The following is a 13,324-nucleotide window of genomic DNA, read 5'->3' on the forward strand; positions in this document are numbered from 1 at the left end:
CTAAGAAGCAAAGAGAGAAATTCCAAATAAAATCAGAAATGAAAGAGGTGAAATAACAACAGATCCCACAGAAATACAAAGGATTGTTAAAAAATACTATGAACAACTATATTCTAATAATCTAGACAACCTGGAGGAAATGAACACATTCCTAGAAAAATACAACCTTCCAAAACTTAATCAAGAAAATACTAAAAATCTCAATAGGCAGATAACTATGGATGAAATTGAAGTAGCCATTAGAAAGCTTCCAGCAAACAAAAGCCTGGGTCCAAACACCTTCCCCAAAATTTTACCAAACATTCAAGCAAGAACTAAAACCTATCCTCCTCAGACTATTTCAGAAAATTTAAGATGAAGGAACACTTCCATGCTATTTCTATGAAGCCAGCATCACTATAATACTCCAACCAGATTAAGATAACATAATGAAAGAAAATTATAGGCCAATATTCTTCATGAACATAGCCGCTAAAATCCTCAACAAAATTCTAGCAAATCAGATCCAGTAGTATAATACATCAGAAGTATCATACACCACAACCAAGTAGGGCTTATCCTGGGTATGCAAGGATGGTACAATATTCACAAGTCAATGAACGTGATACATCATATAAACAAATTGACAGACAAAAACTATATAGTCATATCAATTGATGCAGAAAAAAACCCTTTGACATAAACAACACCATTTCTTGATAAAAACTCTCAGCAATAGAGGAATCATACCTCAACATAATAAAAGCCATATATGACAAACCTACAGTCAGCAGCATACTCAATGGGAAAAAGCTAAAACCATTTCCTCTACGAACAGGAACAATTCAGGGATTCCCACTCTCACCACTCCTATTCAACATAGTGCTGGAAGTACTAGCCATAGAAATCAGATAAGAGGAAGAAATAAAAGGCATCCAAATTGGAAAAGAAGAAGTAAAACTGTCGTTATTCACAGATGGCATGATACTGTATATAGAAAACCCTAAAGATTCCACCAAAAAAATTATTAAACTTAATGCTAGACGCACTCCCAGAAAGGAACTCACTACAGACTGATTCATCTGCCTCTCAGCATAACCATTATAGCTTGTCTCAGTTTCAGTACTTATAAGGGTATTTCTTGTATCACATGAACTAATGCATGTAGGAGAAATAATGAACAACATAAATTGATTAACAAACAGAACTGGAGACAGAGAAGCAATGATCAGAGTGTTAAACTTCAGAGGGAAGTAGAGGAGGTGTGTGTGTGGGAAAGACAAGGAGGAGAGATCAACCAAAGGACTTGTGTGCATGCATATAAGCCTAACCAGTGATCATGGACAACAGGGGGTGGCATACATGGGGAGAGGTTTGGGATGGGAATGGAGGGATGAGGACAATTATGTGATAGCATAATCAATAAATAAATTTTGAAAAAGAAAAAATGGGAAATATCAATAGAAAAGAACATCCCAAGCTTAATAAAGGGCATACATGGAAAACAAAAAACAAAACAAACAAAAAAAAACCAACCAGATCCAGAGACAGAGAAGCATCAATCTGACCCTTAAAATTCAGAGGGAAATACGGAAGGGCCAAGGTAAAAAGGAGAGATCAACCAAAGGACTTGTACTTATGCATATAAGCATAATCAATGACACAAGATACCAGGAGGGTGAAGACATGAGAAGGGGAGTTGGGGAGTAATTGAGGGATAAGAATCTATATGTAATACTTTAATCAATAAAAAAATGTTTATAGTAGAAAGACTTCAACTCTTGAAGACCTGTTCCTGGACTCTGGCCTTTCAAGGAGACTATTTTCACAGGCCTGCAGGCTATGCCTGGGAGCCATGGAAACATAAGAATGTTTGGTTTTCTCATCTCTGTTTGAGCCTGGCAGTTGCTTCCATTTGTACCTCTGAGACGTCCTCCTCCTGCCTTCTGTACTAGGTGGGTAACCATCGGGATTTATTTTTTTACTCTAGTTAAGAGAACCCTGAGATTTCTTGGGGTGGGGGAGTGTCACTCTATGTAACTCATTCATTTGCTCAGTGAACAGATTAACTGTCATCGGCAGTTCTGCTCACAGGTGAATCTAGGCCACCTTTATTTACCTATCCTTTATGTAAGACTTGTCTTGTTTAAAAACATGTTTTTATTGATTGTAGAGAGAGAAGAAGGGATATGGAGAGGGAGATAGAAACATCAATGATGAGAAACACTGATTGGCTGCCTTCTGCACTGCTTCTACTGAGAAAAGAGTATCCAGCTGACCAGGAATTCAACCTTATCAACAACTGAGACACACCAACCCAGCCCAACATGCCATTTAAAGTGTTCCTTACACATAATTTGTTGAGGATTGTGTGGCCTGAAAGAAGGAACTTTATAAATAAGGCATCTTCCATAAATAACTGGCCATGAGAAGGAATTTCTGTATCAGCCTAGAAGATCTGTCCTCCTGTTCCTTCCACTGGGGGCCCCTCAGAATAAAGCCCGAACCCCTCAAAGTTCTCCAAGTACTGGCTTCCATGTCCACTCCTGTTCACCCTTTGTTCATTTCTATTCTTGTATTGCTTGTAAATGCTACCATTTGTTTTCAACTTGAAATATGCCTGGTAATCTCAGCAGATGCTATTTCATTTTATCTTCCCAGTGTATTTCACAATGGGCAAAAATAAGATCCTGCTACTTACTTATACTTTTTTTGTCCTCAATTTGTTTATTTTTAATTTTGTATTATGAATTTTAAATGATTTTTAGAGAGAGAATAAGGGAAAGAGAGAATAGAAACATGTGTCAGCTGCTTCTTGCATGCCCCCTAAAAGGGACCAAACTGGCACCTCAAATATGTGCTGTGGCTGAAAAATCAAACCAGCAACTTTTGGTGCATAGGACAATGTCCCCCGAGTGAAGCCACACCAACCAGGGATCTTATTTTCATTTTAAATGCAACCCACTATGACCTTTTCCTATGATACCAAGTTCTCTTTTCTAAAGTCAGCTTGGTACTATAGGAAATGAATTTATTACACAAAATTTTGCAACATATTTGTGTACCAGAGTTAATCCTCCATTGTTTCCTAAGGTTTGTTTTTTGTTGGTGTTTTTATTTATGGTTTTTATTTAAAAAATATGCTCATTTCAAATAACTGAAATTTTTGAACAGCCACAGATTATTTTTTAAAAATCAGCTTGGTCAGTTTGCCTTCAGTGGCTGAGCATCGACCTATGTACCAGAGGGTCATAGTTCAATTCCCAGTCAGGCATATGCCTGGGTTGGGGGTTTGATTCTCATAGGGGATGTTCAGAAGGCATTGGATCCATAATTCTCTCTCTCTCTTCATTGATGCATCTCTCTCTCTCCCTCTCTTTCTCTCTCCCTCTGCCATTTGCTTTGAAGTCATAGCCTGAGATCAAGAAGCATAGGAAACCATTTACACAGGAATGCCCTGGCCACAAAACCTGTCTTCAAAACCAGGCACAAGGGAATCACCACGTTTGGGGATTTCTGCTTAGGTGGGAAACTAAAGACAAGCAAGAAACCAGGGATATTATCTCTTTTAAGCTGAGCGGTGGCGACAGGTGTATTACCCTTGACACCTGCCCACCCACCCACCCACCCACTTTCCTTTGTCTTTCTTCCAAGACTCTTCCCTTTGTTCCATACTTCCATGTCATTGAGCTGGTCATTGACAGGTCATTGAGCTGTACACTTAGATTTGGTGCCTTTTACTATATGAATGTGATTCTGCACAACATTAATAACTTTCAAGCTCACTGGCCCTCTGATCCCATTGTCTGTACAAGTTTGTAACATGCTGCTTACCATGGTGTATTGTGGACATCTTCCCTTTTGTCACATTACATTTTATTTTTCATTTTATTTTTTAATTTCTCCTCAAGGTTCAAAGTATTGCAGATATCCTCTTCCCCTGTTCCATTAACACCCTCCACCCTGCACCAACCCCAGACATTCACTGAACTATTGCCTATATCCACAGATTATACATATACATTCTATGATTAATCTCATCACATCCCCCCTCTCCTCTATACATACTCACACACACACACACACACACTCTGAAACACACACACACACACACACACACACACACATACACACTGACACACACACTCACACACACACACACACACACACACTGACACACGCACACTTTCCCTCAGAGATTTGGATTTCTCTCCAATGCCTCCATATCTCTGGATCTATTTTGTTCATCAGTTGTTTTTTTATCTTTATTCTTGAAAGATTACATGTGTCCCCTTTGCAACCATCCACCCACTCCAGCACATCCTGTCCAAAACCCAGGGCTTCAGCACCCTTTTGTCTGTGTTCATGAATTCTGCATATGCATACAATGTCCTGTGTTAATTACTACCCACCCACCTACCTACCCACTTTCCTTTGTCTTTCTTCCAAGACTCTGCCCCCTGTTTCTTACTTCCATGTCTCTGGATCAATTCCATTCCTCAGTTTATTTTATTCATTAGATTCCACATTAGAGTGAGATCATGGGATCCTTGTCTTTCTCTGACTGACATTTTTGCTTAGCATGATACTTTTCAGGTCCTTCCTTGCTGTCTTAAAGGGTAACAGATCCTTCTATTTGATAGGTACCAACTATTCCATTGTGTAATGAAAATCTGCTAAATGTTGGAGAAGGTGTGGAGAAATTGCAACCTGACTATAAAAAACAAACAAACAAACAAAAAACCTTTCAAAACATAATTCCTACATTCACTGCAAAGAAGCAGCCACTATGGGAGGCAGCTTAGTATTTTGTTCAAAATAAAACACACATACAGTGACAGCATGACCCATGCACGGGTCTTTCTCCTTCCTATCTACACTCCAGAAATTAGAACATACACCCATGTAGAGTTTTAGACACAAATGTTCACAGCAATGGAATTTGTAAGAGACAAAACTTAAAATGGATCTAACTGTACCCAAACTGACAAAGGGATAAACAAACTGTGGAGCATCCATACAATGGAAGATGGCTCTGCCATTGAAAGGAATGATCTGCTCCCAGGAGCTACAATACAGATGAACATTGACACCATTATGTGTGGTGAAAAGGGCCAGACACCAAAAATCACACCAGGTGTGACTTGGCTGCACTTGTAAATTTGGTATGGAGCTCCATTGTACGGTTGTAGTATATATTATTTCACCAAACCCTACTGTTGGGTTTGACATGGTTTACCATTGCTCAATGTCACACAGCGCTACTTTGATGCCCATTTCTATCATAAAATATCTGTCCCTAATCTTCATTGGGTCTTTCCACTAATGCCCATAAATGGAACTGCCCATTTGAAAGTTTGAACATATTTTGGTTGATTTTTGAGACAGGGAGGGGGAAGAGAGAAAGGAGAGGAAGAAAGAAGGGAGGGAGGGACATTGACTTGGTATTCCAGTGACTGATGCATTCATTGGTTGCTTATTGTATGTGCACTGATCAGGGATCGAACTAGCCATTTTGGCTTATTGGGAAGACGCTCTAACCACTTAGGTACCCTGCAACGTGAAAGTCTGAATATATGAAGGCTATCAGTAAAAATTTCCCACGGACCCTTCCCCAGCAGAGCATGGAGGTCAAGTGTCTCCATTCTGGAATTTGGAATTTCTCTCTCCAATATTGCCCTGCTGATCCCCTGGGAGTGGTTCCAGGACAGTTCATCCCACCCTGATGATGCTCTATTGGTTTGCAGTTCCCTGGGATACATGGCCACGGCCTCGCTGGTCCACAGTGCCAACTGCCAAGTAGCGGGCTTCATTGTCACTACCATAGGATGGATCTTCTCCATGACTTGCATGGGCCTGGCTGAGTGGCGCTTTTGGTACATGGAGAGCAGCTCCGCCCCTCCCCAGGGCTGGCCTGTGTAGGGATGTGGAAGGTCTGCACTTACCAGTCCAACAACCTCCAGAGCAGAGCCATAGCGTGTCACCGCTACACCTACAGTGACACCTACCTGCCTCTCAATATCCGCATCACTCAGCACCTGCTGCTGGCTGCCAACCTCCTGGCTCTCTTGGGGAAAGTGCTTACCATCATGGGTCTGCAGAGAGTGTGTGTGGCTCATCTTCAGAAGGAAAACACCTGCAATCTCTTCTTAGCTTCCGGAGCCCTGAGCATCAACGCTGGGGTATTTATCCTCATTGTTGAGATCTGGAACTACCACGCTGTGATGAATGAAGAGGGCATACACTTCCCACCATCCTTCCACATGCCCTGCAGGCCCGACCGACAGGAGATTGGCAGCACAGTCCCCGTGGCAGTTCTGGCTGCCATCCTGATACTGCTGAGTGGGCTGTTTACCCTGTCTTACCAGCTTCTCGCCCGACAGCCAAGTGTACCTGAGGCCTCAGAAGTGTGAAATTCCCAGTTGCATAGCTTTGCAAATCCAAAAAGGGAAGTTTATGGGGGTGCAGTATTATCAGGATGCTCTAGGAAAGAATTCCCAGGGCTCACAAAGCCATGTTGAGCAGAAAGTGGGCATTTGCTGTATGCCCAAAGTGGGCTCATTGATTGGTTAATGAACTTCATTATTTTTTTTCCCAAACCAAACCCTGTCCAGCCATCATTATTATTATTGGGCAAAGAAGGGTCTTGTTGCAGAAAGATTTCTGCACAGGGCTGGGCCTTTCGATACAACCTGCACCCTCTCCAATCCTGGAGTTCCTGTCTTTGAAATCATATGAGGGAATTGGCTGAGACCCACAACCCTGTTTGATTCGTTTCCCACAGCTAAATAAAGGTTTGAGGGTTGTTGTTTTTTTGTTTTTTGTGTGTGTGTTTTTTTTTTTGTCTTTGTTTTCTTTTTCTTTTTCTATTGGTGGAGATTTCCCAAAAATGGAAGGGTACCTTTCCTTTAACATTACCTCACCACTGTGACTTTACTTAAGTCCCTCACCTTTCCTTTCCCTGGATTCCCTTAATCACAACAGTAACTTGTTCTAAGCTCACTTTTCTCTAGTGTTTTGGAGACCCCACAATGTGTCTGCCATCATACTATGAATCCCAGAATCCCTTGTGCTCCCATGTTCTTGGTTTCTTCTTCTGATCCTTGGGATGCAGAAACCAAAAGACTGTTTAAGACAGCCACCTCCAGGCAGGGCTGACAGACAAGGAATTCCAGTGAAGTCCCCTGGACACAGGAAGCTTGGCATCTTAACCCGTCTTTGGCTGCTTTGCGCCTGTGTGTGTAGGCCCAGAACTCGCGTGGAGGTGGAATGCACACTGCATCCCAGCAAAGTTGCAGTGGACATCATGAGCTGCTCTCCTTGGTGGCTGTGCATATGCCCTCTGCCCACAGGCCCAACATCTTTGTCAGGGTAATTTGCATACTCATCCCTGATTTGCTATGGGCATCCAGGAGGTATGCTCAATTTACATGTTTTCTATTATTACCATAGATAATCAAAGTTATATAGCTGTTGTGTGAAAATGAAAGTTGCTCGGATTCTCATAGCTCCCACTCAAACTGCCACTACAACCAACCAACCTACCTGACCTTCTATGACATGGCCCTAACACCATCCTCTCCACCTGTACATGCAATTTCCCACATGTGCAAAAGCAGAATAGTGGAAGGAATTCCCTTTCATTACCAGACACGGAAATTATTACAATTCTGCCATATTCATTTTCTCTCTCCTTCGTTCCCTTCTTTTCATCTATTTTGTTCCCTTCGAAGAACTTTAAAGCAAACCCCAGACATCACAATTCTTCACCCTGATACACTTCAAAAGTAGTGCCTAAAAAAATAAAAGAATCATAGTATACCTTTAAAGGTAACAACCATTTGATGTTATTATCAAATACTTATTGGACTTTTTAAAGTTTTAAAAATAATTATACAGCCTCAGCTTGTTTGGCTCAATGGATAGACCATTGGCCTGTGGACTGAAAGATCCCAGGTTTGATTCTGATTAAGGGCACATACCTGTGTTGTGGCCTGGATGCCCAGTGGCAGCATACAGGAGGCAGCCTATCAATGATTCTCTCTCATCATTGAAGTTTCTCTTTCTCCCTCTCCACTGCTCTCTTAATAAACAATTATTTTTTTTAAAAATTGTACAATTTTATTGCATAAAATGTTTACTCTGCCACTTAGGCATCAATTTAAAGCACTTCCCCTTTTACACCTTTTTTATTTTTCTAAAAATATTTTGGTTTGCTAAAGAAAATGGGCCAATTGTTCTGTTTTTAAAATTGCTACCTACCTCTTAAAACTTAACTGGATTCTGAGTTGGTAAAGGTCTTGTTTCTAAAATCTAGGTAATTGCTCTTAGAACTGTTCTATATAGGTATACCCTGTGTGGGGAAAAAAAAAAAAAAAAAAATATATATATATATATATATATATATATATATATATATATATATCTTATATATATATTTCTGTCCCATGTTTCATGAGTGGTTCAACTCACTTCCTGGGTAAATTGGAAGCGCTGTTCCCCCTCCTCTACTAACATCCTCCTCTCATTACAATCCAAAATTATGTTTATAAGTATGTCAGGGACAACAACTTTAGCTCCCTCACTGACTGGTGTGGTCTTCTTTCAACTAATATTAACTGAATATCTTTCATGTGAAAAGTGCTTCTAACACATCTAGTCAAGAATTGGGGGTACATAACATATACCTGACCCACACCCTCTGTTCCATTGCTAACAGCTCCTCAGAAGTTACAAAGGACTCAAAACTCAACAATTTACTGAGGGAGCTCATTAATAGGTTTAAATTGTGATAGAGCCATTTAAAAATATATTTTTATATTGATTTTTTACAGAGAGGAACAGAGAAGGATAGAGAGAAACATTGATGAGAGAGAAACATCCATCAGCTGCCTCCTGCACACCCCCTTCTGGAGATGTGTCCTCAACCAAGGTACACGCCCTTGTCTGGAATCGGACCTGGGACCTATCAGTCTGCAGGTCAATGCTCTATTCACTGAGCCAAAATGGTTTTGGCAAGATAGACTCATTTCATTTCATTTTATTTTTTTAAAGTATATTTTATTAATTTTTTTTAACTGAGGAAGGGAAAGGGATAAAGAGCTAGAAACATTGATAAGAGAGAAACATCCATCAGCTGCCTCCTGCACACTCCCTTCTGGAGATGTTCCCTCAACCAAGGTACATGCCCTTGACCAGAATTGAACCTGGGACCTTTCAGTCCATAGGCAGATGTTCTATCCTCTGAGCAAAATGGTTTCAGCAATATAGACTCATTTTAATGTGAAAACTACATCAGAGAAATCCAAGGGCTGACATTTCCATGAAATGACTTTCTTCTCAAAGAGTACTTAAGTCTCTGAGAGCAGAATATCTGACAAAATTCCCCCCTGGGTTTTACCAGCTATTTTTTTTAATGGAGAAAAGGAAATGGAACATATTTTATTAATCTAAAGAGGCAAAAAATAAATAAAAGAGGAACACAAAACAGATGGAACAAATGGACAAAATAGCAGACTGGTTTTTAAATAAAACATACCAATGTTTACATTAAATATCCCAATTAATGGATAAATAGTAGTGTAGAGGAGAATGTAAAAACAAAAGTCAACCCTTTGCTGTTTTAAAACGTTACACTTTTTTAAATATATTTTTTTATTAAATTATTATTTTTGTACATATACCAAGGCCCTCCCCTCTTGTACCAATGCCCTCCTCTCCCTCCCCAGAGTTTTGTGTCCATTGGTTGTACTTATATGCATGTATACAAGTCTTTCAGTTGATCTCTTTACCAGCTATTGTATTTAAACGTGTCCAAAGGCATTGCCTGCAGATCCTGGAATATTCAGTGGATCCTTTGAGTGTGGACAAGGGATTTTTCCCTCTTCCCTCTGATAGAGAAAGTGTAAAGTGGTAGAAGCATTCTTTAGGAAATGCCCCCTTTCTGCCTGTTATGATTTGCACACTGTCCTTAGAACTGAGAAGATGTCACAACCTCTGCATTGAGTGAGAGAACCCAGTTCCCATCCCAGGGGTTTGAAAGGAGCCTCTGGGTCCCATGGAACATTCAGGACTGGCCTTGGACCAAGTCTTACCCATTCTCCTTGTAGCTGTGGAATGTCTGAAAATGGTTCCTAAGTATACACATTTCCCCCCATGAAATCTGTCCCCAAAGTAGGCCTTGTTAATAAAACGATGGGATATATAAGTTTGCAACAGGAAGAGTGTTATTTAAGTAAGTCAAACCTCTGGAAAAGGAAATTCTTGGGAGACATGCTTCTGATGAGGACGTGTATCTGGAACATGGTACCCTGCTGAGGGTGGTGCGCCTGCCTCCTACTGGTCTCTTGGGTGAATGACTGAACCTCTGGGGCTGTGGAAAGCTGTCTCTTGACCTCTCTTTGCCTTTAGTGTCAACAGAGAGCAAGTGGACAGGTCATAAGGGTTCAGTCACAGCAGGTGAGGAGGCTACCATAGTGGGGTGTACTCTGGAGAAGCTGGGAAAAGAGTTCTGAGTCTTTGTCAAGGACTCTTTGGGAATGACTGTTTAAGGTTCTCACTTCATTTCTGCCGACCCCCACCCCACAGGAATAAGGCAAGAGAATATGTCCTGAGCATTTTCCATTAGGCTAGCAAGAGAGCTTGAGGGCTTTGACATTTCTCTCATTCTGTCTCCTCCCTGAAAATCCTCCCACTCCCGTGGTGCCTAGGAGCCAGAGGCTGTGATATGGCCTTTGGGCTGTGGGTCAGCGTAGGATAGTGCTGGGCCTTTGCTGGAGGTAACAGGCAGGGAGGATACCTATAAGAGCACTGGACGAGGGAAACAGAGCAGAGTCAGTGCCTGGGCTCTGGTACACTAGCAGGTGCCTGTCATAATGAAGCTTCCATCATATAAAAACTGTTGTTTGAAATTTTATTTTTTTCCCCATTTTTTTAATTCATTTATTATCTGTGTACATAATTTAACATTGCCCCCCACATACATACCCTTCCTTCCCAGAGTTTTGTGTCCATTGGTTGTACTTATATGCATGTATACAAGTGCTTCAGTTGATCTCTTATCGCCCCCAGATCTCCCCACTCTCCCCACTGTAATTTTACAGTCTGCTTGTTGCTTTACTGTCTTTATATCTATCTTTTGGTTTGTCAGTTTATAATGTTTTTTAATATCCATAAATGAGTGAGGCCACGTGGTATTTCTTTTTCATTGATTGGCTTATTCACTCGGCATAATGTTCTCCAGTTACATCCAGGTTGCTGCAAATGATGAGAATTCCTTCTTTTTATGGCAGCATAGTATTCCATTGTGTGGATATACCATAGTTTTTGGATCCAATCATCTGCTGATGGGCACCTAGGCTGTTTCCAAATCCTAGCTATTGTAGATTGTGCTGCTATGAACATAGGGGTGCATATATCCTTTCTGATTTGTATTTCTAGTTTCTTGGAATATATTCCTAGGAGTGGGATTACTGGGTCAAATGAGAGTTCCATTTTCAGTTTTTTGAGGAAATTCCACACTGTTCTCCACAGTGGTTGCACCAGTCTGCATTCCCACCAGCAGAGCACGAGGGTGCCTTTTTCTCTGCAACATCGCCAACACTTGTCGTTTGTTGATTTGTTGATGTTGGCCATTCTGACAGGTGTGAGATGGTACAGCATTGTTGTTTTGATTTGCATCTCTCGGATAATTAGTGACTTTGAGCATATTTTCATGTGCCTTTTGGCCTTCCTTTTATCTTCTTTTGAAAATATTCTATTTAGGTCCATTGCCCATTTTTTAATTGGATCATTCATTTTATTTAGTTGCATAAGCTGTTTGTAGATGTTGGAGATTAAACCTTTATTAGTGGTAACATTTGCAAATGGGTTCTCCCACACAGTAGGGTTTCTTGTTGTTTTGTTGATGGTTTCTTTTGCTGTAAAAAAGCTTTTTATTTTGATGTAGTCCCATTTGTTTATTTTCTCTTTAGTTTCCATTGCCATAGGGGCAGTATCAATGAAGAAGTTCTTTTGGCACATGTCTGAGATTTTGTTACCTGTGGATGCTTCTAGTATTTTTATGGTTTATTTTTGTGTATGGTGTAAGTTGGTTATCTAATTTAATTCTTTTGCATGTGTCTGTCCAATGTTCCCAACACCATTTATTGAAGAAACTATCTTGACTCCATTGTACATTCATGCCTCCTTTATCAAATATTAATTGAGCATAGTGATTTGGGTTGATATCTGGGTTCTCAATTCTATTCCATTGATCTATATGTCTGTTCTTGTGCCAGTACCAGGCTGTTTTGAGAACAGTGGCTTTGTAATACAGCTTGAAGTCTGGTATTGAGATCCCTCCTACTTTACTCTTCTTTCTCAGGATTGCTATGGCTATTCAGGGTTTTTTGTTGTTCCAAATGAACTTTTTGAGAGTTTTTTCAAGGTCAGTAAAATATGCCATTGGTATTTTAATGGGGAGTAAATTGAACCTATAGATTGCTTTAGAAAGTATGCACATTTTGATGATGTTGACTCTACCAATCCATAAACATGGTATGTTCTTCCATCTGTTTACATCTTCCTCTATCTCTCTTTTCAGTGTCATGTAGTTTTCCGCAAATAGGTCCTTTACTTCCTTAGTTAAATTTAGTCCTAGGTATCTTAATTTTTTTGTGTGATGGTAAATGGGATTGATTTTTTAGTCTCTGTTTCTGTAATTTCACTGTTGGTGTATAGAAACGCTATAGATTTCTTGTCATTAATTTTGTATCCTGCTACATTGCCTAATTCATTTATTAAGTCAATTAGTTTTTTAATGGAGTCTTTTGAGTTTTTTATGTACAATATCATGTCATCTGCAAATAAGGATAACTTTACTTCTTCTTTTCCAATTTGGATGCCTTTTATTTCCTCTTCTTGTCTAATTGAGATGGCTAGTACTTCCAGTACTATGTCAAACAAGAGTGGTGAAAGGGGGCATCCCTGTCTTGTTCCTATTCTTAGAGGGAATGGTTTTAGTTTTTGCCCATTGAGTATGATGTTGGCGGTGGGTTTATCATATATAGTTTTTATTGTGTTGAGGTATGATCCTTGTACTTCCACCTTGTTAAGAGTTTTATCAGGAAAGGGTGTTGGATTTTATTAAATGCTTTTTCTGCATCAATTGATATGACTACATGATTTTTATCTTTCAATTTGTTTATGTGATGTATCACGTTTATTGATTTGCGGATATTGTACCATCCTTGCATTCCTGGAATAAATCCTACTTGGTCATGGTATATGATCTTTGTGATGTTCGGCTGGAGACGGTTTGCTAGAATTTTGTTGAGGATTTTGGCATCTATGTTCATGAGTGATA

General features: G+C 40.0%; 1 protein-coding gene across 1 annotated transcript; it reads left to right on the forward strand.

Annotated features, from left to right (window-relative positions):
- The first annotated feature begins 5,772 nt into the window (after window positions 1–5,772).
- Window positions 5,773–6,564, forward strand: LOC118714115 (claudin-34-like). Its single transcript, XM_036429034.2, has one exon. It carries the CDS (start codon window positions 5,904–5,906, stop codon window positions 6,390–6,392), a length of 489 nt encoding a protein of 162 aa, XP_036284927.1. The 5' UTR covers window positions 5,773–5,903; the 3' UTR covers window positions 6,393–6,564.
- Window positions 6,565–13,324: the final 6,760 nt, after the last annotated feature.

This window comes from Pipistrellus kuhlii, unplaced genomic scaffold, assembly GCF_014108245.1.
Source record: "Pipistrellus kuhlii isolate mPipKuh1 unplaced genomic scaffold, mPipKuh1.p scaffold_m20_p_98, whole genome shotgun sequence".
In the NCBI taxonomy this organism is placed as follows: domain Eukaryota; kingdom Metazoa; phylum Chordata; class Mammalia; order Chiroptera; family Vespertilionidae; genus Pipistrellus; species Pipistrellus kuhlii.